The sequence below is a fragment of the Grammomys surdaster genome, unplaced genomic scaffold (assembly GCF_004785775.1).
Source record: "Grammomys surdaster isolate TR1022 unplaced genomic scaffold, NIH_TR_1.0 134, whole genome shotgun sequence".
Lineage (NCBI taxonomy): Eukaryota > Metazoa > Chordata > Mammalia > Rodentia > Muridae > Grammomys > Grammomys surdaster.
The window spans coordinates 4,459,803-4,486,231 of record NW_021604592.1 but is presented as its reverse complement, the minus strand read 5'-3'; the positions used below and the strand labels follow the sequence as shown (position 1 = coordinate 4,486,231).

The following is a 26,429-nucleotide window of genomic DNA, read 5'->3' as shown; positions in this document are numbered from 1 at the left end:
AGTAGCAGGACAGTAAGTGTTTTCTATTTTGGTACAGAATAGGGCTGAGCATTGTGGCCTCCATTGCAAGGCAATTTGAATATCACATCTACTCCCTACTTTGACAACAAGCATATTACTAAACATGTTTTAATTTCCTCTTGTATGAAGCTTGCTTTTCCTAGGCCTGCTAGCTAAATACAAATGCAAGTAAAATTAAACAGCATATATAGAAGGTTTATATCATATATCATTGGTTTCTTTCAAGACTTCAGAAGTAAAAGAATATGTGAACTTTCGAATGTCTTTAAGAACTGTAGTCTTGGGCAAGGGTTTTTTTTTTTTTTTTTTAAACAAATAACGAAACTGACTTTGACTGGCTTACTCATGGAATCCAAAATAAAGTAACAGTAAATCTTGAACAATAGCAGGAGGCTGGGATGCTCTGAACAAAACAATAGGAATCAGTGGAACCTTGGTCAGGTCCTCTCTGTTGCTTGTCATAATCCATTGCTACTAGAATTAAGAAGTTACTAGGAGCTGATCTGAGTTGAAAGAAAGAAAAGAAAAGCAAGCCCTTACCTTTATTCAAGGCCATTAAAGGTTGTCTGATGTATTTATTTGCTCTTAGATTAACATTCCTTCTCTGTGTCTTTCCACTTTGATTGTTTATGTGGAAGTCCAAAAAAATAAAACATGGCTATACATATATGTAAGTACCTGTATATGGCTATATTTAAGAACTTGGCTAGTAGAGAGTTACAAAACATAGAATGGCAAATATAAAATTAGGATTTAAAGACAGTTACTTTTACTTTTACTTTTACTTTTACTTTTTTACTTGTTCTGGTTAATCACCTTTAAGTGTTGAAAAGACTTGGCCTTCATTGTAGATAGGCCTTTATCTGTAGGAGACAAAGCTTGCTTATAACTGTAGCCTCTGTGGCCACATAGGATGGCATTAAGCAATCCTTACTTTTAATTTCTAAGCATGTGCCTGGAATGCTACTTGAATTTTTCCTAGGTTGTAGTTTGTCAAAAGATGGTCTTTTCTTTTGCAAGACAATACCATGATGTGACTTGAACAGGTCATTAAGTTTTGAAAATCTAAACAGCCACTTGATTTAAAAGCAAAAATAGCTATGTAAAAATTAACAAAAGTTTCTTTTCTATTAGTCAGCATTTCCCAGCTCTTCTCCCCTCTTTAAAGCTAATCACATACAAAAGGACTGGGGAGGTAGCACTGAGCACTAGTTTCACCTTCATGCTTGCTTAGGGCAAATGCATGGACTTTCTCTCATTCTCTGCACATTTGATACTATATTCTTGCCCTTTCATTTTACATCTTGTTTGATTCACATAACCTTTATCGTTACTTAAGAAGCATCTTTTCCTTCTTTTCTTTAAAGCCACTTATAATACCCTGTTGTACAGCTAAACTGGTTTGTTTAATGGAGTAAGCAAATATTTTTCTCAGTTACAGCGAAAATTCAGTTGTATATAATTTTGGATAATTTTGAGGTTGAAAGATTTAAATTAGTGTAGGATTTTAAAATCTCTAATGATTTTACTAAAAGTATTTCTTTTTCTAATATGGGCTACCCTTTATTTACCCTTGCTTAAATAGACCAAATACTTCATTGAACTGATTTTAACACTTATATGATAGGACTACATTGTCTATATAAACACTTGGATATATTTTATGCACTATTTACTTGACCCAAAATCCTTTTTTATTTTTTTTGGACACAAACTGTCTTATTTTGGTGTATTTTAGATAATTTTTTTTTAACTGTAGTGACTTGCCTAATTGCCTAATTGGCCAGTGACTTACTGGCCAATTACAACTGCCCCCGCTTAAAAAAAAAACAAACAACTGTGTATTATTTTGCTTCTGTAACACATTCCTCATCCCTCAGAAGCTTCTAACTGCAGTGTTTTGTGGTGTTGCTGCTGTCCTATAAAAACAATTATTGTTGGAGCACTTCTGCCTGTGTTTTCTACACATCCAGACAATGCTATGTCGTGGCTGTAAAGTGGAGGAATGTTGTAGTAATTAATTAAAACCGACCTCTGGTTCATCCAACTATCTAAGCTATGGCGGCTCTGTCTAGCTCAACCGCCATGTTCTGTGACCAGAGGCCATGTGTGCGCTGCAGCTAGAACTGGCCGCCAGAAACACCAGCCCTGCCACCTACTAGATGCCAGCGTGAGAGATGGCTCTGCCAATCTTCCAAGCTGTCTCCACAAGGCAGGGCATTGCCCAGACCATTCAGCCATCCATGTGGGCCCAGTAAGAGAATGAGACTCTTAATTCTTATAGATAAGTCAAAGGCTTTATATGTTTGATAATGATTAATACCAAGATGCCCATATAAAGAGAGTTGTATCCAAATGAGCTAACCTAATTATAAGTTTATAAGTTGTTCCCCATGAATCCTCTACACACCTGTGTGGTTCTCCATCCTCCTACATCTCTGCCCTCTCTAGCTCCTCCTCTTCCTTTTTTCTCTTCCTCTCCCAACTCCTCCTCTTCCTCTCCTTACTCCTCCCACCTTAGCTCCTCCTACAGAGGAAGCTCTTGATTGGTTCTTGTTCCCAGAAATTGCTACTGTCTGTGCCCCTGGCGTGAAAACTCTGGCTAGCTGTACTAATGATCAGCGTTTTTTTCCCCAGATGAGTTAGTTTTGGTTTTGGGCATATGATAGCTTTTTGTCTCATCTATTTCTTGATATTTCCTATCCACTAAAGATTTAACATAACTCCAACTCTGACCCTTTCTAAGAAACCAGTCCTCTGGAAAAGATTCAATAAAGAAGACTCACTAGCTTCCATTTTCTCTCCGCCCCCCCTTCCTTAAGAAAGGTTTATTCAGCACACTGCAATTACTCAATAGTAGGGCCATCAGCATAGAGGAATTGCCTCTGAAAGAGGGTGGGTTATGGGGACTTTTACTTATGAACTGTTGTCATTTGATTAGGACAGCCCACCATGCAACTCCTGAACACAGACCTTGCCATGGAAAGGAGAGCAGTCTTGATGGGTGGACATTTGTTTGGAGGCAGAGATTGTACTCTATTATATCATTCAGCTAATCAGAGTTGATGGCAAAGAAGCATGGACAAACTTGTACTGTGGAAACTTCCTGGTAGGGGCTTGTTCTGTTTTGTTGTTTTTGTTGAGTTATGGCTTTCGTTCGAAATTCCTCCAATTGAGAAAACAGTTCAGTTTGGGGAAGCTGATTGGAGGTGTTTTCCTCATTAGTTTCTTGGAACTGAGTAGGAGCAACTCAGGGAGGACCACCCCTACCTATCATTTGTTAACTCTGGCAAGGTCTCTGTGGGGAACTTTAAAAAGAGAACTATACTTTAGTAGAATGCCTTCTTAGCTAGCCCAGAAAGCTGAAGGGATCTGGAAAGTCCCACAGTGGGACTTAAAAGCCTGTCAAAGCATCATATTGAGATGGAACTGTTGAACCTAGTATGCTGTCAGTCCTGGGCAAGTCCTTGAATGAACAAGATCAATCTCAGGAGGACTGACCAGAAGAAAAAGGACTGTGCTTCAGCCTGTGTGACAGAGTCCAACAAACCTTCCTGCGAGTGGTAGACGATTAAGACAAACACGTTTTGGGGAGTGGTAAGAGATTAAGAAAGTCACAAGAAACTGAAACTGGGATCTGGTGGGCCATGTATTTGGATGGGAATGTATCAAACTCTTAGATATTCAGTATATTTACATGTATGAGGAAGTATGTTAGATAATCTTAGTGGGGGTTCTCTGTACAGGAATAGCCATAGGAGGCCATGATCCTACAGTCAGTCATTAGGACCAGGAACCTGTGGTTTCATCACACACTGATTTTAGCTAAAAGTCAACTGTTTGTCAGCATCTATACTAGGACCAGGGAAGGCCTTGCCATTCCCCTAAGCCTGACTTAGGCCTTGCCATTCCCATCTGATGTCCCTGACATGACAGTGTTCATGTCATGGATGCTCATTCTGGGATATACTTAGTCCCCACACTGTAGGGGTGTTGTCCTAGTTAGTTTTGTCAATTTGACATAGCCTAGAGTTATCTGAGAGAACTACCTAAATCAGATTGGCCTGTGAGTATGCCTGTATGGGATTTTCTTGATAATTGATGTAGGATGACCCAGCCCTCTGTGGGCAGTGTCATCTCTGGCCGGTGTTCTTGGACTGTATAAAAAAAACTAGCATGAACCTGTGACCGAGCCAGCAAGCAATGTTCCTCCATGGTTTCTGCTCACAGTCTTGCTGGAGATTTTTGACTTCTCAGTGACATGGACTGTGTCACTGTGTAAGTCAAACAAACTTTTCCCTAAGTTGTTTTTAGTTATAGTGTTTATCACAGAAATAAGAATGAAACTAGAACAATGGTAGAAAAGTGTCTGCCCTGCTGCTAGGTGCACAGTGAAAACAAAGATTGATGGAGAGAAAGAAGTCAGCCCTTCTGAATAGGCTAAGAGCAGTAGGACCACCCCATTTCAGCCCTTCAGATTTCACCAGAGAATTGCCTTGGCCAGCGATCTGGGCTAGTGATTTTATTAGCTAATTTTCTGTTGCTGTGATAAAGCAACATGACCAGAAGCAACTTAAGAAGTGGTTTATTTCAGCTTTTGATTTCATAGGTATAAGAGCCTACTATGGCAGGGAGACATGGTAGGAAGCAGCAAGCATGGTGGCTGGAACATGAAGCTGAGAGCTCACAGTCTTAACTACAAGTATGAAGCAGAGAGCAAACTAAAAGGACAGATATACTCTGAACGCTATCAGCAGTGCAATATTTCCTCTAGCAAGGCTATACCACCTATACCTTCCTGAACAGTGCCACCAAACTAGGGAACTTAAGTATTCAAGTATCTAAGCTGGGGGGAGGGGGGTCAAACCACCACTCCAGGATAGGGATGCCCTTCCAGTGAAAGACCTGTTAAAAAGAGACCTGGTCCTAGGGCTGCAAAAGTTACCTGTACAATGGGGAAGCTTAGAATATACCAATTATTTGGGCACCCAGCCATGGTGGGAGTCACCTCACCATCTCCAGGTAGAGAAGACAGTACAGAAGAAGAGACCAGATCACTTACCTCTCAGGATGGTGGCAAGCATTTACAGAAGTAGGTGGCCCAGGCTGAGTCTGGAGAAATGTAAAAGGAGAGTTGAGGTTACTGCCCTACTTACTGGCCACTAAACAGCAAGAAGTAGCCAGCCTTGAGTAGAGTTGGTCATTTGACCAGAGTAGAAGAAGACAACTTTATAGAGTACACTAGAAGAAGCAGTAGACAAGAGCTGTAGCATAACAACTTCCTGATTTCTTGTGATTGAAGCTGATTAATTGTCTTGGCTACACAGACTTATTGCATTTTTTTTTCCAGTATGTCAAATAGTAATATATGTGTAGGGGTGGAGGTTTGCTGGGACCAACCCCAGGGTGTGTTAAGTAAAGTGTTTTACCAGCTTGTCCTATCATTTTGCTTTTAACCTTTGTATAATTTATGCCTTTAGGAAATGACAATCTGGTAGTAAGACCTAAGTGATTGCAGAAGTATAAAGAATAAACCTCTCCCAGACTAAAAAAAGGGTATGTGTTTCACATTTAGGAGCACACACTGTGAGAGAAAGGATCAGAACATGAGAGAGGACCCTGACCACTTGATACAGTATTTTGTGTCTTAAGCCCTGTAAGTATGGGGCTGCAACATACAATTCTGCTTAAGACTGGAATGTATTTCCTTTACCATTTTGCTCTCACTCTGTACTGATCAGACATATGGAAATTCATTTTAATAAGGGTGTCTTAGGGTTTTATTGCTATGAAGAGAGACCTTGACCCCAGCAACTCTTATAAAGGAAAATATTTAGTTGGTGCTGGCTTACAGTTTCAGAGGTTTAGTCCATTTGACATCATGGCAGGTGTGCAGGCAGACATGGTGCTGGAAAAGGAGCTGAGAGTTCTACATTTAGATCTGAAGGCAGCAGAAAGTGAACTGGCTTGAGTTTCTACGACCTCAAAGCCTCCCCTAGTGATACAACTCCTCCAACAAAGCCACACATACTCCAACATGGCCATATCTCCTAGTAGTGCCACTTCGTATGAACACAAAGGACTACCAGATTGGTAGAGGATTCATACATAACTCAGGTTAGATTAGGAGTGATTAAAATAGTTTGAGCTGAGGAAGAGATGACCCAGTAAGTAAAGTTACATCTTTGTTACTCACCCCTCTACAGTAAGAAACATTCTGTAAATGAGGCCTGTGTGTTGGTAGTTCCGCTATTAGTTACAGCAATATTCCTGTCACAGAACAGGAATATTCTATAATTCTAAGACATGGAAATGAGAGTAAAAGAATACAGTGTCTGTCGATGAGGATTGCGCAGAAAACAGCTAAAGATGCCGTATTTTCTAGATGGACTGCTAAATAGCAAGGTACTCTTATTGTTGGAACATAAAGGTATTTTCGAGTTTTGAACCTCCAGTACAAATCATATATTTTAAACAAATGCTGTAAAATCACTTACCGTGTTATCTGAAAGATTCTTACACCAGTAGGGAAGAATCCCTTCCAACAAACATTCATCTATGGTTCCTGCCTGTCTTTATCTAGTTGATTTTGAAATTGCTGGATGGTATTTCCCTAAGTGAGTGAGGTTAATTAGTATTAAGAGTTATTTCACTAAGTGTAATTTGGAAAATGGATTTAGTTGTTACTTTTCCCTAGATACAAAATTCTCTTTTACTGATTGCATCATTTTTTGTTTTAAGCCATTGTAAGGTTTGTGGTTTTTTTTATGGTTTGGAGGGACTCCTGTCAAGAAAAGGTATCAATGCTAAATATAAATTTAACATGTATTTAACAAAATTCAGAAAGACTGTGTTATAATATATCGCTGGTCTTAAGTGGAAGTGGGCCGTGTACTTGAAAACATGTATGATGAGGTGACAGGAGCACTGACTCTGACATCCTGCAATAATAAGATTTCCAGCAGCCACCATGTCTGCCTCGCCTTGTTGTCCCAAACTGTACCCTCAGGGAGTGCATGGGAGAAGCAGTAATAGTTACCTCTACAACCCCCACCCCCCAGGCCTTGGTATCAGGATTTAAATTCAAACTGGTAATGTTAACCTTTGGTGAGCTGAGTTGGAAACCTTGGAGACCACCTTCATTCCTTGAAACTTCCAATCCAAACTTGAAGATGTATCATAATCCAACAAACTTCAAGAGGGTGTTTCTACCCTGCCTTAGATCAGTTAGTTCCCAGGTAAAGATAGCATTGGAGCTGAGCAGATATCAACCCTCTATGGCTATTTTGTCTACTTCCTGTAAATTACCCGGAAATATGACTTGCTGTGTTCCATCTGGGACATTCTTTCTTCTGTTTGCCAGCCCTCATGGCCATGTTTTTATGATTCACCTACCCCATGATGTCTTCTCTTCTCTCTACCTTCTCTCTTTTCCCTTCCTGGTCTCTGCCTCAGACCCCAAGCCTGGGAACCAAAACCCTACCTACGTCTCTTTTGCCCAGCTCTAGGCTGTAGGCATCTTTACTCAACCAATAGTTTTAAACTAAGGAGCAAGGTTACATAGCATCACTTGGTATACAGGAGAATCTATCTCCTAGTCCCTGGGGGTAGGCCAATCCTTGGGGGCAGTATTTAGCAAAAGACCAAACCTCCACAGTACCCCTCTTACCTGTGTCTAAGATGACTCTCTCTAGTGAGAAACACAGGGGACTACAGCAAACCTTGCCATTGGTAGTTAACAGTGACTATCATTGTGGGTGCAAGTAATTCTAAAAATCAAGGTGATTTGCAGTTTGTTATGAATTTACATTTTCAGCACCTCCTGAGACTTGAGTAAGGGTTGTAACTTTTGAATGCTCTTACTCTATATGATATACTGCTATCAATGAGGGGTTTTTTTTGTTTGTTTTTTTGGGTTTTTTTTTTTTTTTGTCTATAAAGTGTTTCTTTTAGAAATGTCTTCTCCCCTCAGATCTGTTCTGGTAGTGGTCATAAGGCCTAAAGTTTTTGTGATTTATTGCAAGTTAAAAGTGCATGTCTGCGCCGGGCGGTGGTGGCGCACGCCTTTAATCCCAGCACTTGGGAGGCAGAGGCAGGCGGATTTCTGAGTTCGAGGCCAGCCTGGTCTACAGAGTGAGTTCCAGGACAGCCAGGGCTACACAGAGAAACCCTGTCTCGAAAAACCAAAAAAAAAAAAAAAAACAAAAAAAAGTGCATGTCTGTTATAACTAAAATAGAGAAAAAAGCTAGAACTATTTGTTAGAGGTGATAGGTTCTCTAGTATAAGCAGTCTTTAGTGTCCCTTCCTGTTGCTGCAAACAAGCCACCTACTTCTTTATGACTTGAAACAGTGCCAGTTGATTTCTCACCATTTGGCAAATGAGCTCATCTTTGGAGGCACCTAGTTTTTCTTTGATCTCAGGTTTTTAGAGCAACTCTGCGTTCCAGGAAAACAGATCACAATATACAAATACCTTCCAAATATTTATTTGCTTGCTGATGTACTTTTGGTCAAAACAAATTATATGGACAGTTCCAGAGTGAGCGGTGAGAAGATAGTGGAAGCTCAACTGTCGAAGCATCAGGAGCCAATCTGCAGTCAAGATTTCCACACTGATCTGTAGAGCCACTGAGTTAAACTGAGTTTGGTGTTACTTTAGTAGTAGTATTAAGTTTTCCCCTTCCATGTTTCCTTCACTCCCCTCAGTGCCCCAGAGTGCCCAAGCGACTTCCCCCTCTGTCCCCAACCCATCGATTTTCATCTTTTAGGCAAAATAATACTTCAGGAAACTTTTATATTTAGGTTTTTATGTTTTTCTTGCATAACCATATTTCCCCCCTCTAACAGTTACAGTGACCTTAGACTACATGTAATAAGGATTAAGTCTGTCCAGTTTATTCTGTATTCAGTTCCATTTAGAGTCCGCCTTCCCCTATACTTACTAACCTGCATATGTAGTACATATCTAATCAACACTTGGTAAGTCAGTATTCTTCCATAGTAGTTTCTACATAGCTACTGTGCCGTGATCGAGTGGTTGAAGATGATTTTGCTCATTGTGTCTGGTCCCACTTAGTGCCTGTTTTCCTCTGGCTCCATTTCCTTCACTTGGGGTTCTGTTTGTCAGTTTTGCCTTTTCTCCTCCCAGGCAGCTTCAGCTTTATTCTTGTTGCTGTTGTTTGTTTTTATGTTGTAACTTTCCAGATTCTGTTTTGAAGTTGATGTTAAACAAAAAGTAGTGTTTATTTTAAAACTTCTTCACTGAGATAGGTCATTTTATAATTACAAGAATTCAACCAAATATTTTGTATTTACTTATTTTTCTGCTTTTTATATTCTATTGAGTAGAATGTTGAATAATGATGAATTTATTTCATGTGTAGGTGTGGAGAGTAGTACCAGTATCAAAATCAGAACATGCTATTTTTAGTTAAATATTTGTATGTCGCATACAGAGTATGGCTAGACTATAAGTACAGGTTTGAAACTGTATTTCAGGTGCTGTGGGAAATTACAGTCTTTTACTGGGTAAAAAGCCAGTGTGAAAAGTTACTCTACCTTGGAGTAAGACCTGTGACAACAGCGTAGTAGGTACAGAAGAAAGGGCAGTGATCACAACCTGCAAAGCCAGCCCAGGAGTTGACAGTGCTTTGCTGAAGGGTAGTGGGAAGAAAATCTCTTCACTTGCCAGGGTCCACCCCTTCCTCTTTTTGCTTCTGACATGAAAGTTCTCAGCAGGAATGCTTTCCTAAGTTACTCAGTACTGAGCTATCTGGAATGCATATGATCTGATGGTTATGATTCTGTAGACGTGACTGTAGTGCATTTGTCTCCTGCTTAACAGAGTCACAGCCTTTGTTAGATAGACTGTGAAGACATGGATGCTATCCCAAAGTACTTGTCCCTAGGTTGTTTTTCATTAATAACCTTGGTTGTGAAAGATAAACAGTAGAGTTGATTACGTTCAATTACCTTAAAGGCATGGAAGGAATCTTTGTACAAATTTAATTAAGGCACTGTTAATCTAATTCAAGGGAAACTTGGTTTATTTTATTGTCTGGAATTTATATATTAAATGTTACATGTGCTAGCTATTTTTGCATATACATTATGAATTAATCAGGAAGGTTTTATAAAATAATGTGCTATTTTATGCTTTGACAGCTTGAAGTAGAAAATGGAGTGGATAAATTTATACTGATAGCAAATTTTTGAAAATATTTTTGAAAATTGCTTATTGTTGGGTTTTCTGTAGAATGTGGGGGTGGAGGGAGGGAGGGGGGGGGAGGGAAACTGTGGGAAAATTATGGCATAGTTGGGTCTTCATTGCATAAGCACATGTTTTAAATTTTTGTCAAAATTTGAACTTTTGTTTTTATTGTCTTTGCATTTGCATACACATGCTGCTAATGTACAGTCTTATTGATGCTTTATGATGGGCTTCTGACAATAGAGCTTCAGCCTCTAGAAAGAAGATTCTTTTTTAATTTTCTAAGACTGTTAGGTTTTAATAACAGAGAGATTGTCAGGTGTCTTGATATCTGGTGGTTTGATTTTTTTGGGGGGGGTTATTTTTTTCTTCAGAAATATATCTGGGCAGCACTACATCAAAGGGCTATAGTCTCTACATTTTCACTAGTATACAAATTCTAGCATTTTTTGTTTTTGTTTTCCCCCCGAATGGTATTTGATGCTGTCTTTCTTTGTTGAAGTTTTCTTTGCTGAGGGTGTAAGTAGTTCTCAGCCTTCATAATGCTGTAACCCTTTAGTACAGTTTTTCATGTTGTGGTGACCCCCAACAATAAAATTATTTAATTGCTGCATAACTGTAATTTTGCTATTATAATGAATAGTAATACAAATATCTGATATGCAGGATATCTAATATGTGGCCCCCAAAAGGGTCATGATCCACAGGTTGAGAACTGCTGGTATAGGGCAGGCAGTACAGGCGTGTCTCCACCAGGCTAGTGTGTGCTCATATTCTTCATAGCACCATGTAATCTGGTGTGCCAGTTAACATACTGTTCATGCTCCGAGGCTATCTTCATAATTTTTAGTAATGTTTCTTGTGGAAATCTCCCAGTTTTCCGCATGAAGTTTAGGTGAAGTTTTTTAATTAAAAATACAACATTGAGCATGGTAACCCAAAATGTTTGTATGAATTTCTGGTTCTTAGTTGTCTACTGATCTTACATTCCTGATTTTGACATAATTAAAGATTTATTTATATAATAGTTAAAAGGAGTTCTTTTGCCAAAAGGAAGTCCCCAGGTATAATTAGATGATACCAATATGCCATACCTCCAAGTCTTAATGTGGTCTGCTGCTTATACAGTGCCCATATTTTGTTGAACTTATACATCATAATTACTTAATCAGATCCAACTTTTGATTATTTAGATTATATGTGTTTAAAATCCCAGGATTCATGAAATGGTTAGGAAGAAAAGGATCATTTGGGAGAACAAGAAAGGACCATGGGAGGTACATATTATCAAAGTACATTTTGTGCCTTAGGAAAATGTTATAATGGAACCCACTGTTATGTATAATATATGCTGATTGAAACTGGGAAGTGACTCATGAAATAATTTACTTTAATATTTACATTTAAAAAATAATTTTCATAGCTAGTTCCTTGTATTTTGGTTAAGTAATGAAGTTAGTGGTCTAGAAGCTATAATTGTTACTTTCAGATTTGTTAGTGCTGTCTCTCTATGTGAGTGCTACTTTAAGAGAAATAAGAAGCTACCTTCAAATACTAACATTTAAAAAAAAAAAGTCCTGTTGTTTTATAGAAGTCAGATTTTCCTGAGAGGATTGTCCCACCATTTAAATGTCTGTGTCCTCAAAATGCAGTGTAGTCAAGGGGATGTGAGACTGTAGAATCTGAAGTTGGCATGTCAGCTTTCTCACTTAGGGTGTATCTATATGACTCATCTATCGGCTTTAGTGTTGTGTTTCTTGAGTGTAATGTGAGATTAAAATGGCAGTAAACGATACTGATTACATGGGCTTGGTACCTGTAAATGCACATTTCAAGATGCAGTTTAAGAATCAATAAATTTGACTTTCAATAATTATTGGTATGGGTATTAAATTAGTTATAACTTCAAAAAGAAATGACTTAAGATAATGAGTGTTCATTGTGTTTCCCTTCTGGAAGCTAGCACGGTTGGGTATTCCTTCAGGGGGTTGTAGTCAGGATGTCAGCGGGGCCTATAAAAGTTGTTTTGAAGGTAATGGCTGTTCACTTGGTATTTTGCAGACTATGTCTTCAGCAGTGGTTCAGTTATATGCAGCTGATCGGAACTGTATGTGGTCAAAGAAGTGCAGTGGTGTTGCTTGTCTTGTTAAGGACAATCCTCAGAGATCTTATTTTTTAAGAATATTTGACATTAAGGTAAGTTTTGTTTTGATTTCATTTTAACATTTTTGGTAGTTGTCTGCCTTGGTTATAATTTAGATGTTCTGATTGTCTTGTGTGTGTTTAAATTAATATATTAGAAGAGTAAGGTTTGCTGTTGATACATGAATATGGATATTAGAACTGAGTTGGAGCCCAGATAAGAATATTGAGGCATTTTCTTACCTTTGGCTTTCTTCTCTGTCCTTTAGTCATCTGCTGTCAGACAGTTTTTTGTTTTTTCTTAACATTTTTTTAATGTTCAATGTGATACACTCTATGCATTGCTCCCAAACCTAAATCTTATTCAGTGTTTCCTTTGAGTCAGGTCAGAAAAGAATATATAGAATATGAGGAAATATCTGTGACCTTGACAAGTTTTGGTTATGTTAGTCTAAAGGCTGAGTTTTTTGTTTTGTTGGTTTTAGGGGTTTTTTTGACTCTGTGAGATGGTTTCTCTGTGTAGTCCTGGCTGTCTTGGAACTCCCTTTGTAGATCAGGCTGGCCTTGAAATAAATTCGAGTTTTCCATAATTACTGGTATGGGTATTAAATTAGTTGTAACTTCAAAAAGAAATGACTTTAATAACTAATTTAATACCCGTACCAATAATTAATGAAAAGTTGAATTTATTTCAATTCCCTCCTTCCCTCCCTCCCTCCCTCCCTCCTTCCTTCCCTCCCTTCCTTCCTTCCTTCCTTCTTTCACTTTATTTTTTACTTACTATATCCAGCTAACTGCCTGCCTCTTGGTGCCCCCTCCCACAATCCTTCCTCTATCTCCCTCCCCTTCTCCTCTGAGTAGGTGGGAGCCCCCCTGGTTATCTCCTTACTCTGGCACTTGAAGCAATGTTAGGTTGGGTTTCTTTAAGGATAGGTTGACCATATCTTTTCAAGTGAAATGATCACACTTTGCTGCAGACACAGTCTTAAAAGGAAAAAAAATCCTGAAACAAACCATTAGTTTTACATAACTTTTATTACACATTATTACTGTAGTCAGTCTACTTTAATATTGTTCTTACTATACTTCAAGTATAAATTAAACTTTATTGTAAATATGTTTGTACAGGGAAAGCTGTACATAGATTTCAGATGTCAGTGGAATGCCTTAGAATGTGTACCTCCACTGATGAGAGTAACTGCACTAGTGATGTACTTTATCTTCTCACTGTGTCATATAGAGTAGTACTTTGTACTTAGGCCTTTTTGTCTTGAACTTTCCTCACAGCTCTTACTCATCTTGCTCATTATAAGTTAGTCTTTTCAGGAATCAGCAAATATTTTATTTTTGTATCTACTGTTCCTTATAAAAATGGTCATTTTGCTAAAGGGAAGTCTCTTCTATGCCTGTAAAAACATCCTTCTGTAGCTAAGCCTCCATAGTTAGTGTTTAAAAGTGGCAATAAGTAAATATGTGACAAAAAGTAAATATGTAAATCAAATCGGCATTGAGCCTGGGCACTGCTTCTGTGTGATAGCTCTCTGGATCCTAACTTGTTTACCTGTTACAAAGCATTGCATTCAATTGAATTTTAAGTTATGGCACTTTAGTTAATGGTTCTTAAAATCTGTAACTCCCAGCACATAGCTGAGAGATGTGGCATGCTCCCATCACCAATACTGACTGACCCTGACAATCATTTTAGGAAAAAAAGAGTATGTGCATAGTTTGAAAAAGAACCTGCCTTATATTTTTTATCAACAGTAAGAAGCACTCTTCCAAAACAGAACAACTATACAACTTCACTAAAAAGAGAAATGTCTACTGTAGCAGTCATAAATACATCTATAGCAGATTTTATTTTTGTCTTTCTGTTTAATAAATTAAACTTTATCCACTTATTAGAGTTTATCAAAGAACTTCCAAAAGATTTAATCTTCATTATTTAGGGACTGTTCATTTACAAAGTAGGACACCATGTCATAATCACAGTTGTGGGCTCTTTTTTTTCCAGTGATGCATAGCCATTGCCTACTGTCTTTGGTGCTTTCTTCTCCTTGGCCTCAAGTGGGTCAGGTCTTGTAGCCTCTAAACCCAGCACTCTCCTCAGTAAGCAGCGATGTGTATACTTGAGCAAAGCTCCTAAATGCCGGAAAACCTAAACTGTTGAATTTTGCATATTTTAAATTTGTGATATAGTTGGAGTTTTGAATTTCAGATTAGCAGTGATTACATTTTCTCACTATTTAATTCTGACTGGAGATTGCCATTGCCTACTAATTATAATTAACCACCTTTGGCATGAAGCATAAATATATTTCTTAAACTGTCTGTAGATACGGTAGTATGTGACTCTCTTATCTCTTGTTTAAATGTGGTGTGTTTTCATCATCTGTCTTGCTGTTGCGTGATTGATAGTATTTGTACTAGTGTTTCCTTAGCCCACTCTGCAGAAGTCTAGAATTCAAAGATTATTATTGAATAGCCCAGAGAAGGTGTATTTGATTATTCTGCATCTGTAAATTGAGGAAAAGAGTATCAGGTATTACTGTAACATTTGGTAGAGCTTCACAGTGCTTAGGGTGATACTGGTAATCTAGTGAGCCTAGTTATACGCTCAGCTAAGTGGTATACTTGGAAATGCTTGCCATGATGAATGAAACCGCTTATAAGCAGATTTCATTAAGTTACTGTATTGTGTATGTATATGACAAATATATGTTCCTAAAAGTCTTTGTTTATAGAAACCATTTCTTTAAAGAGTTGTCTAGATTTTAGTCCTAGAAGATTTTTTTAGTAGATTTTAACTTTTCTTTTTTTCTAGGATGGGAAATTATTGTGGGAACAAGAACTATACAATAACTTTGTATATAATAGTCCTAGAGGATATTTTCATACCTTTGCTGGAGATGTAAGTCCTATTCTCTTTTTGGCTTGATAATTTTTCTGTTGGCTGCTGTCTTAATTACTTTTCTATTGCTGTGAAGAAATACCATGGGCAAGGCAACTTACAGAGGAAAGGGTTTATTTGGAGCTTACAGTTTCAGAGGGTGCACACATGACCATCAGTGACAATAATCACAGCTCCAGGCAGGGAGGCTCTGGAGCAGTAACTGAGAGCTTACATCTGATCCACAAGCAGGAGGCAAAAAGCGCTAACTGGGAATGGTTCTGGTTTTTGAAACCTCAGAGCCTACTCACAGTATTTCCAACACTCCAGCTAGGCCACACTTCATTAGTCCTTCCCAAACAGTTCTACCAACTGGGGACCAGACATTTAAAGCAGTGAGCTTATTATGGGGTCTATTTTCATTCAGACCACCACAGTTGCTTTGTTTCATTCTGTGTTGTTTATAAAGTTCTGTTGAAATCAAACGTAATCTTTTTTTCATGAAGACAAAGTATTTAATTGTTAAGTTTCTGCCAAGTACGGAAGCTTTTCTGATAGCCTTATTTTACCTTTTCTAAGCCTTTTGCCTTAAAGTTACTTAAAATATAACTATCCTCCTTTAGAAATGTGCTTCTGTGGATTGTCATTATTTTTGTTATCTAAGTTCGTGCACTTTGTTGTTTGTTCTTTTTGATGGAAATACTTCAGACTTGTCAAGTAGCTCTTAATTTTGCCAATGAAGAAGAAGCAAAAAAGTTCCGAAAAGCAGTTACAGATCTACTGGGCCGACGACAAAGGAAATCTGGTAAATACCTCCTTGCTTTTCCTTTTTCATTGTATACATAACATGAATCAGCAAACTGGTTATCAGACAGATGTGATTCATGGGCTGTTACTGCCCAGGACTAGCCTCAGCTTGGAGAGCGGTTCCTGAGAGAAAGGGTGTCTGGGAGTGGTGAAAAGAAAGATGTTAAGTCAAATTGTGGGACCAAGCTAGTGGCCTAGGTTCTGCTGAGGTGGCTTCTGTTGCTTTCTGCTAGCTCATCTCATGCAGACCAAAGCCCAGTTTTTTATTTACATATCAATTCAGTTATTTATTCCAGGTTCCTTTTTGATTATCCTATAATTCAGTATCCCATGACCCCTCCAGCCCTTTGATTCTTAGGAGACAGCAAGCATACATTGTTTTCTTAATATTGCAAAAGAATTCAGAGATAGACCATGTCCTGAAATTACCATTTCCAACATGACTGAGCCTAAGGTCCCAGGCTGACTTCGAACTCAGGAATATGTCTACATTTGTAGCTGCCTATTTTTTTGTACCTTTCTGACAAGCTGGCTAAAGCTGGCTCATAGCATACATAGCCTTTGTTCCTTTAGATTCACAAAGCTCCTCATAATTCATACTGCATTTTAATTTTTTGCATAGTTGAGAAATTACATATTTTCAAACTCATGTATTTAGAACTCTTTCGCATAGCCTTAAGGACTGTCCTGAAGGTCCTAGCCTATACCATTTGCTGAGATATAGCCACATCCTCGACTCCTGGACTCATCCCTTTTCATCATGGAGTCATTAATGTTAACATGTTTCCTCAGAGGGAAAGAGTCCTCCACTGCTAGTACTGGTTCCAGAAAATCTGTACATTATTACACAAACAAGCCTTGTGCCCACAGCATCCATCGACACTTGTGGAGGCTCACACCTGGGCTCTGTTCCAGGGGCCAGAGCCATCTCACTCTGTCCCCACCAAAGCCACATTGGGTTCAGCATGTTACTGTAGAAACTGTGGAAATCTGGCTTTATTGCCCACATGTACAATGGCTAGTGTTTGTCGTGGCAGAGTTAAAATGTGACAGAGTTCATATAACCTGGAATATTTATTGTCTAACGTTCTCTACAACAAAGTTTCATGGTACTTGCCTCAAAAAGGATTATTTTTATTTCTGTAAACTTTCTTGTAAATAAAATTCTATGTTCACCAACTCTTAAATTTGCACTATTAATAGCATTAAAAAACAAATTTAAGTATTTTTTGGTTTGTAAATAAACACTCTTTATTATAGTTTTAGTATTTTTTAAATTATTACAAGAAAAAATTAATAATTATTTAATATTGCCAAATACCCAGTGTTCAAATATTCCAATGTATTATCGGTATATTTTTTTAAACCTTTTATTGTTATGAATGTCACATCATGTACCCCAATCCCACACATCTCCCTGTCTGTCCATATCTGCCCTCTACCCTTGCAGCCTCCCCCCAGATGACAACAAAGACTAAAAATAAAATGAAACAAAACAAAATCTCACCGCAGAAACTTCATTGTGTCACACAGATACCCTTTGGCCCAAACATCTTTACTTGGAAATGTTCGTTACACTGAGTCATTGGTCTGGTTTGAGGCTCTGGCTTCTGCTATGCTCTGAATATTGGATCCTCACTGGGATTCCTCCCTCTTTTCCTCTCCCTCTCCATCTCTGTTTTCTCACTTCTCTCCTCCCTTCGTCTCTCTCTCTTTTCTCTCTCTCTCTCTCTCTCTCTCTCTCTCTCTCTCTCTCTCTCTCTCTCTCTCTCTCCCTCCTTCCCTCCCTCCCTCCCTCCCTCCCTCTCCCCCTCCCTCTCCCCCTCTCCCCCTCTCCCTCTCCCCCCTCTCCCTCTTCCCCCTCTCCCTCTCCCCCCCTCACAAACACACACACTCACACCATATTTTTTAAAAATACATTGAGATAAAGTAAACCAGGCTGTTGCTTCACTATGTTTTCTATTTATAATGAATAAATAGGAGGATAATTAGAGCCCTACTATTGTAGAGTCAGGAGTACTTTATTTCTTGTCTCCTGGTTCAGAAAGTGTTTAGTGCTCTGATACTGAAACCTGACCTTCAGGCATCATGTGGCTCAGTGTCTTTGTTCTGTTTTTTTTTTCTCTCCCTCCTTCCTCTCCCTTTCCTCTCCCTTCCTCCCTCCTTCCCATGCCCACTGTGTGTGTGTGTGTGTGTGTGTGTGTGTGTGTGTGTGTGTGTATGTGTGTGTGTGTGCGTGCATGCGCATGCATGCATACATGGGTCTGGTAAGTAGAGGCATGGAAATGGTGTCATGTGACCTTGTGTTTCTTCCTTGGTCACTTTTCTACATTGAGTCAGGGTCTCTGACTGGACCTAGCGGTAGTCAATTCTGGCTCGTCCAGCTAGCCTGCTTATTCTGGGGTTCCTCTGTCTCTGTCACGTGCAAAACCTTTTCATGAGTTCTGGAATCCTAACTCCAGGCCTTACCCTTGCCAGGCAGGCATCGTTACCCACTGTGTCATCTCCCTGCGTCTTCAGAGGTTTTAGTAACATTTTGTGATGATCATCTAGTGGACCTTTGTAAAATCCTTCAGTTAGAATAAGTGACATTTTTGAAGTGAAAAAGAATTGAAAACAATTGTTAAAAGTAATTTATTTGAAATGGATAGATAAGTTCACCATGCCTTTTACCTAGTGTAGGAATTCTCCTACATATAGTGTCTGTCTCAACTTTTAGGTAAAGTAGGTAAAGTTTCAACTTTACAGAGGTCTTGAGGATACAACTGATATAGTCACTGTTGGCTGGCTCTTCATACTGAGTCAAAACAAACCCTGTCTCTTATTTTTTACCTTAGTCACGTGAGTCTAGCTTGTAACAGATTGATCTGTTTTCTTTCCCTCACTGTGTATCATTTGTAACCTTTTATATCTCTAAGGCTGTCTGTCTCTTTAGTGTTACTGGCTCCACATTTTTGAAGTAGTTCTGGGATTCCGTTATAGATGTATTTAACTGTCCTGAGTACTGCGCTTGTACTTCACTAAGTTATATGTCCTTTTCAGTGTGTGGTAGGATCTGAACACTGGAGTCCTCATTGTAGTATGAGTAGTCCTGTGATACTAAGACATCCCACACTCCACAGATTAACACTGTACTGTTAATATTACTAACAGATGTCCCACAGGAGCCGCAGATTCTTTCTTATTCAGCCAAACTTTTCTGATTTTTTCACTTAAATGGCTTCTAACCAAGGATATGTCTTCAGAAATTGCTCTAAAAACTTAGCTCTTATTTATCTCAGTATATTTTATATCTAAGTGATAACCATTTTGGACGCAGAGTTTAGTGTCACTATGAAAATTGACAGTGTAGAAATTGCTTCCTTTAAATGATCAGATTGTTGCTTCATCTGACCATGAGATGGAATGTTACATCTATGTATTCCATTGGTAGGATTTTTAATTTAGCCACCAATTGAGTGTTACTGATAGGGTTTGTTATTTATAATCTGATTGTTTTATTATACTAGTCACTAATATTTCTCTTATAATTTCAGAAAAGTTTATGTTAGAAAAATATGTAAAAAATTATATTTGTTTAAAATTCTTTAAACCAGTCAGTCATGGTCGTGCATGCCTATAGCCTAAGCACTTGGGAGGCAGATCAGGAGAGTTGTATATGAATTTGAGGTCAGCCTAACAAACATAGAAATTTCTAGGTCAGACAGTGCTATCTAACGAAGACCTGCCTCCAACAAATTGTTGAAGTTTACTTGAGGTGGGGTGTCTTTGTCTCTTGCATTATTTGTTATTTCATTTTAGATGTGTGTGTGTGTGTGTATATGTGTGTGTGTCCCTCTCAAATGCCTCTTAATTTTATCTGTCTCTCCCCATATTTCCTCCCATTACCTTTCCCATTCCCACTGGATTTTTCCTCCCAGAAAACCCCACCCATCCATCCATAAATATTTATTCTATTTTCCTTTCCTAATGAGATCTCTCTGTTCTCTTTAGTCCTTTACTCAGGACCTACCCTCTGTGGTTCTTTGTATAAACTGTCACTTGATTGTCATTTGTGTAACAGCTACTCTGCACATAGCTTTAGTTACCTAGGCTGCTCTCGGTTGCTTCCCCTGCTGTCTCTGCACATGCTACTTTGAGTGTAGGTTTATCATGTCACTTGTCCTCTCACCTGAGGGCTACTCCAGCTCACAGCCTTCCTGTGAGGCTTATCGTGACAGATCCCTGATAGACTTGTTAACCGGCTCCTTTCCCTGTGTCCTCCAGTCTAGTCTTCATGGCATCCCTCACACTCTAAGTACTGAATAAGTTTTTTCTTTTATTTATTTGGATATCTTCATACTTCTTTTTTTTTCAGAAAGATTCCTTAACCATCTACACATAACCTCAAGAGTAAGAGCGATTTTACTTTTATTAGATATATGTGTCTGCTTTTAATGCTGGTTTTTTTTTTTAATTCTAACAGAAAAAAGACGAGATGCTCCAAATGGTAAGCTGTTGATGATTATTGACAAACAAGTTTTTTAAATTAAAATTTAATTCTTGTAGAAAATGTATATTTGTTAATACTTAATAATTATGATAAAAATAGACTAATTTCTTATTTTCAATTATGGAATGATAGGTAAAACTTGAATGTACTGTTCTTAATTTGTTTTCTAACATGAAGCAAAGGTGGTGTGTGAAGGTGGGTATTATTTTCTCTGTATTCTCAAGTTCATTGTTTAGGATCTACATGTGCTTAAGTCTTTCTGAAAGGTATTCTATTTTATTTGGTATATATGTTCAATTCTTTGCAAGATTTTTTTCATTTTGAAACACTTCCATTATAACATAATTTTAATATTCGTCATGTGTTATGTGACATGCTTTTTTAAATACACATTTAAACCTGAAAGTATGTTTAGTGCTAACTGTAGTTGCATACAACCCCTCTTGAGTTTGATAGTGAACTCTTAAACATGATGAATAATTCTTCTTTTTTGCTCCTACTCCATATGTTTTTCTCTGGAGAGGGGTCCATTGTTTTTATCACATTTGAATGTGAACCTTGTAAATTCCTATTGCTTTAAGAACCTTAATTATAAGACTGGATGTAGTTGGTTGTCTTCAAATGCATCCCAAAACCTCCCTTCAGAACTTAAAGATTATTCAGGAAAATTTGTATAATACAAATTTCTTAATATAGGATGACTGTTGGTGATTGAGTTATTGAGGTCTGTGCCCTTTACACAAAAATAGATTGCTTTTTAATTTTGAGGTTAAATCTGTTTTCTAGATATAAAACATGACCAAAGATAGATGTATTAAATTTCATTATTTAACCTTTTAATTTTTTAATGGGTAATTGTCTTCAGTATTGTTTACTCTGTACCAAAGTTTGATATAGTTTGTCTTTTCCATGGAAATAGTACTAATAATAACTTATAGGGCTATTGGGGGATATAAAAGATAATCAAAATGCTTATCATAATGATCAATAAATGTTAATTATTGTTATTTACCACCTGCCAGGCATTGTTCAGTAATCTGCTGAGGTAGCTTCTGTTTCACTCCCGGGTAATAGACGAAAAAATAGGAATATACAAAGAAAGAAGTTGCTCCACTGTTAAGATTGGGGAGAAAATTCTTCCCCAAGTGACCTGATTCATGAGTAGGCCTTAATCACTTAAAATGACTTTTAAGGAGAATTCAGGCTTAGAAGAGAGTAAATAACACATCTCAAGACAGGAATCTGGTATGTGGCAGAGGCAAAAGAAGTAGCTGCATCATGGGTTGTTCATCTGTGAACCTTTAATGAAGTTTAGAAGTTTCTCCTAATAGATGTCAGTCAGTATTGGGATGTTTATTATATTGTATTTAGTGAGCATATATTGAGTACTAGTTGTAAAGGCTTTGTGGGGGGCATCTAATTTTGAGAAAAATAACTTGAAATATTAAAACAATAGATGCATGAATCATATCATTAAAATTTTGGAAACATTTTTCAATATGCATGACATGTATTTGTAAACAGGTACCTAACTGTTATGAATAGATACAATTTGAATATTCCTACTGAGTTACTCATAAGTACCATGTCTTTCTTGGATTGTTCTCAGGCGGGTGGGTTGGTGGTTGTTTTTGAATCTGTCTCTTTATGCAGCCCTGACAGTTCTAGAACTCACTGTATAGATCAGGCTGGCCTTGAACTCAAGAGATCCACCTGCCTCTGCCTCTGCCTCCTGAGTGCTAGCATTAAAGGCTGCCCGTAGTTTTAAATTGTTAGTTTTATAGTTTTAGCCTTTTGGTGTAACTAACTTGTTTTTATAATAAATGAGGGTATTTGTTTTTGTTTTTTCATAGTATTGTTAAAGGGCAAAATTATGCTGCTTGTATTGCCAATATATTCATCCTTTTCAACTTACAAAAATATATGGTGTACCAATATATTATATGTGTGGTACATTATATATATATATATGTATATGTATATGTATATGTATATGTATATGTATATGTATATGTATATGTATATGTATATGTATATGTATATATATGGTACATCACATATGTAGTAGTGAGTGATGAAGTCCAGTATGGGAGGGAGTTTTCATTTTGACGTTTTCAGTCCAGCAGGTTTGCTCTCTCCACTGTGTGGAGAGCAGTGGCTTATGTTTTAGCTTTCCTGTATGTTGATGTGTCACCACTAGGTGGCAATGGACACCTCAACTATGGTTTGCCCTGTTAGCTTATCAAATCTTTTTGAAATTTAACTATTACAAAGACACTTTATGTAGAAGTTACATGTAATCCTAAAGTGTGGCTTGCTTATCTGCCTCAGGAAGCCTCTGTGCCGCCTGTTTCTCAGCCCTCTGACCTTAGTACAACAACTTGAGTTCCTTTAGATTTGAAATTAAGATTATAATTGAAATGAACTATCTGCTCTCCATAAACATATTGAAACCTCTTTTCTTATGACAGTTGTCTTTAATTAGGAAGGAGAGCTCGAATCTTTCTGTCCTCATCACTCACTCGCTTTTGGTTTTCTGTTTGTTGTTGTTCATGTAGACCAGTCTGATCTTAAACTCAAAGATGGAGCCATGATTGGCCTTCCTAGCTTCCTGTTCGTTCTTAAACTTGCTTTAGAAATACATGAGTTGCTTTTCCAAATAAGATATAGATCAAGCTTTCAGATAACTTTAATGATTCCAGTATAATTGAGATTTTCAACATAATTTTAGTCAAATGATACTAAGTAATGACTTGTATATCAACCAATAATTTAGCAGTTCTCAACCTGTGGGTTATGACCCCTTTGGCAAACCTATCTCCAGAAATACTTACATTACAGTTCATAACAGTAGCAAAATAATGGTTATGAAGTAGCAACGAAAATAATTTTATGGTTGGGGGCCCACCACAATATGCAGATCTGTATTTAAAGGGTTGCAGCATTAGGAAAGTTAATAACTACTGCTATAACTTATTAGGGTTTCTATTTGATAACACAACTTCCATAGTTAGGGACTCACTGGGAGAATTCATGAGACTCAGTATGTAGTTGTTCTTATTAAAAATGTCCAGTGTAGTGAAGAGATAGCAAGCAAAATAGGCACAGAAGGCTATATGGAATCTGTAGATCTCTGCCTGGTGCCACAAGCAGTGGGCTGTGTCTTCAGGAGTACTTAATTGTGGACAATTGTGGACGCATGGACAATGTTGTCTAAAGGAAAGGCTCATTAGAAAAGCTCATTAGAGATACAGTACCTCCTGTTTTCACATAGCTTATTGCCATGATTCCAGGCCCTTCCTATGTGAAGAAAGCAATAGTAAGTATAGTTAATTGCTGGCACAAAGTTTGGGCACAGTGGGCCATCTTCTCAGGGGAAGGTGAGAGTGGTTTCAGAGTTTTATGTCTCCACTAGGCAGCTAAGATGCTGCCTGTCTTAATTATGTTTCTATTGCTGTGATAGAACAGCATGACCCAGGCAACTTATAAAAGGTATTTAATTTGGGGTGTGTGATTGTACAGTTAGGGTTAGAGTCCACAACCATCATAGTGGAGAACATGCAGCAAATAGGCCAGCATGGTGCTGGAGCAGGAGCTGAGAGCTTACATCTTGATCCAAAATGCAAGAAGCAAAGAGAGCTAACCTCAAAGTCTTCCTCCAGTGACATACCTCCTTCAACAAGGCCATTCCTCCCCTAACAAGGCCACACCTCCTAACCCACCCTCAACAGTTTGATCAACTGGAGACTTAAGTATTCGGACATGTGTTTCATTCAAACCAATGCAAAAGTCTTTGATTCCCATCTATAACTAATAGTGATACTTTGAAACATTTGAAAATTGTCATTAATGTAATGAATGCAAAGGAAACTTATCCTGAGAGAAGAATTTGTCAGAGAATTGTATATTAAAGAATGTGTTAACCTAAAGTTTGGGAGAGCATAAGGATTTTTAAGTTGAGTGTGTAGTATTGAGACTTTGATTTCTAAGTGAATCTTTGTGAACTATAGACAAGTTGTGGAATACATCATTTAGTGTCACTCCTAAAGATATTACTGATATTCTCTAAAGGCCTTAGATACTTATACAGAACTTATGCAGTTCTGAGTGTTAAAATTTCTTGCACTTTAAATATTTGAGCTTTGTACCTTCAGATAGCCAACTTAACTATATACTAGTGGGAAAAGATTAGAGGACTTGGCAGTTTTTTGGGGGGGGTGGTAATAAAATTTATTTTTTTAAATTATGGGTAAATAGGTTGAAACATAACTGTTTTCTGTTGTGCATCATTTTATCAGAATTACAAAAAAAACAACATAAGGGATCAGATTAATTAAATTTCATATAGATAAATATACTTCATGAGATTTAATATTAAGTTGTAAGTAAGCAGCCATAGGTTAAGTAAAACGCAGCAAATTATTAATTAGATTCTATAAAGCTATTTTCTTAAATTCTGTGCCTCTCATACCATTTGGCTCCCTTTGTAGGTCCCAATCTACCCATGGCTACAGTTGACATAAAAAATCCAGAAATTACAACAAATAGGTTTTATGGTTCACAAGTCAACAACATCTCCCACACCAAAGAAAAGAAGAAAGGAAAAGCTAAAAAGAAGAGATTAACCAAGGCAGATATTGGAACACCAAGTAATTTCCAGTAAGTATAATCTTTGTGTTCTTATCGTTTAAAAAAAAGAAAAAGACGGATCTCACTATACTGCCGAGGCCGGCCTTGCATTCGGGGCCCTCCACTTCAGCTTTCAGAGCAGTACGTGGAATTACAGATGTGCACTACTGCACTCAACTTGATCTTCATTGTTTTTATGTACTCTGGGCTGCTCTGGATTTTTAACTTCTTACAAAATTTTGATTTAGGAGGTTCTTTGTAATAGTTGCTTCTCTGTTGTTGTGGTAAATATTCAACCAAAAACAGCTTAGAGGAGGAAGTTGATTTTGGTTACTTTTCTAGAGGGGAGGTCAGCTATCATGATGGAAAAGCGTGGCTACAGGAGTATGAAAGCGGCCCGGCATTTGGGATGCAAAGAGAACAGGAAGTGGGGCCAGGCTATAAAACTTGAGTCTGTCACCACAGATACACTCCTAGCAAGGCTGTACCTCATAAAGGTTCTGCCACCCTCCAGATGACATCATCAGCTGGCGACAAAGTGTTCCTTTGGGGAACATATATCCAAAATATAATGGGAACCATGTGTATGTTCATTAGTTTTGGGTTTTTGGTGGGTTTTGTTGTTGTTGTTTCCTATTTTGCACAGAGAGAACGAATAGATTAGGAAAAAGTAAGAATTCCAAAGGAGCTGGCTTCCAGGGAAGAATACCCACGTCTAGCCCTTTTTAGTAGTTAGCGATATCTTGAGACAGTTTGGATCTTCTGTTTTACCCAAGCTAGCCTAGAATTCCAAGTGTATGAGCATGTATGTACTACAAAGCCAATCTTGTTCCATAAATCTGACAATTTACTTTCCTATCTGAAAAAATTAGATGTAATTATTTTTTATTCATTTAATTCTTGAAAATAATTTTTTTTCACTTTGATGTATAAATATCATGGAAGATACCTGTAAGAATTGTCTAGACGCAAAAGAAATTGGGCTGTATACAACAAATTTCAGGTATTTTTATGTATTATTTCACAAGCCCTTGTTTGCATATACTTTTCTAATTTTTTTCTATTTTCCATGTTAGGCACATTGGACATGTTGGATGGGATCCAAATACAGGTTTTGATGTAAGTATCTTTTTAAGCTGTATTTCCTGTTACCCAAAATACATAGGAATGCTATGGCTTATCCTTGGATTTTTATTTACAGTTTTTAAAATATACATATATATATAATTATATTATA

The 26,429-nt window shown here is 37.7% G+C and overlaps 1 protein-coding gene across 1 annotated transcript in view; it reads left to right on the top strand.

The window, feature by feature from the left end:
* The window catches only part of Wasl (WASP like actin nucleation promoting factor), a 55,849-nt gene that overhangs the window by 16,933 nt on the left and 12,487 nt on the right, over nucleotides 1-26,429 (top strand). The window contains exons 2-7 of the mRNA XM_028762567.1: nucleotides 12,294-12,428; nucleotides 15,199-15,285; nucleotides 15,973-16,069; nucleotides 20,537-20,560; nucleotides 25,054-25,222; nucleotides 26,269-26,311. Coding sequence (XP_028618400.1) covers nucleotides 12,294-12,428; nucleotides 15,199-15,285; nucleotides 15,973-16,069; nucleotides 20,537-20,560; nucleotides 25,054-25,222; nucleotides 26,269-26,311 — 555 coding nt within the window. The remainder of the gene's footprint in view (nucleotides 1-12,293; nucleotides 12,429-15,198; nucleotides 15,286-15,972; nucleotides 16,070-20,536; nucleotides 20,561-25,053; nucleotides 25,223-26,268; nucleotides 26,312-26,429) is intronic.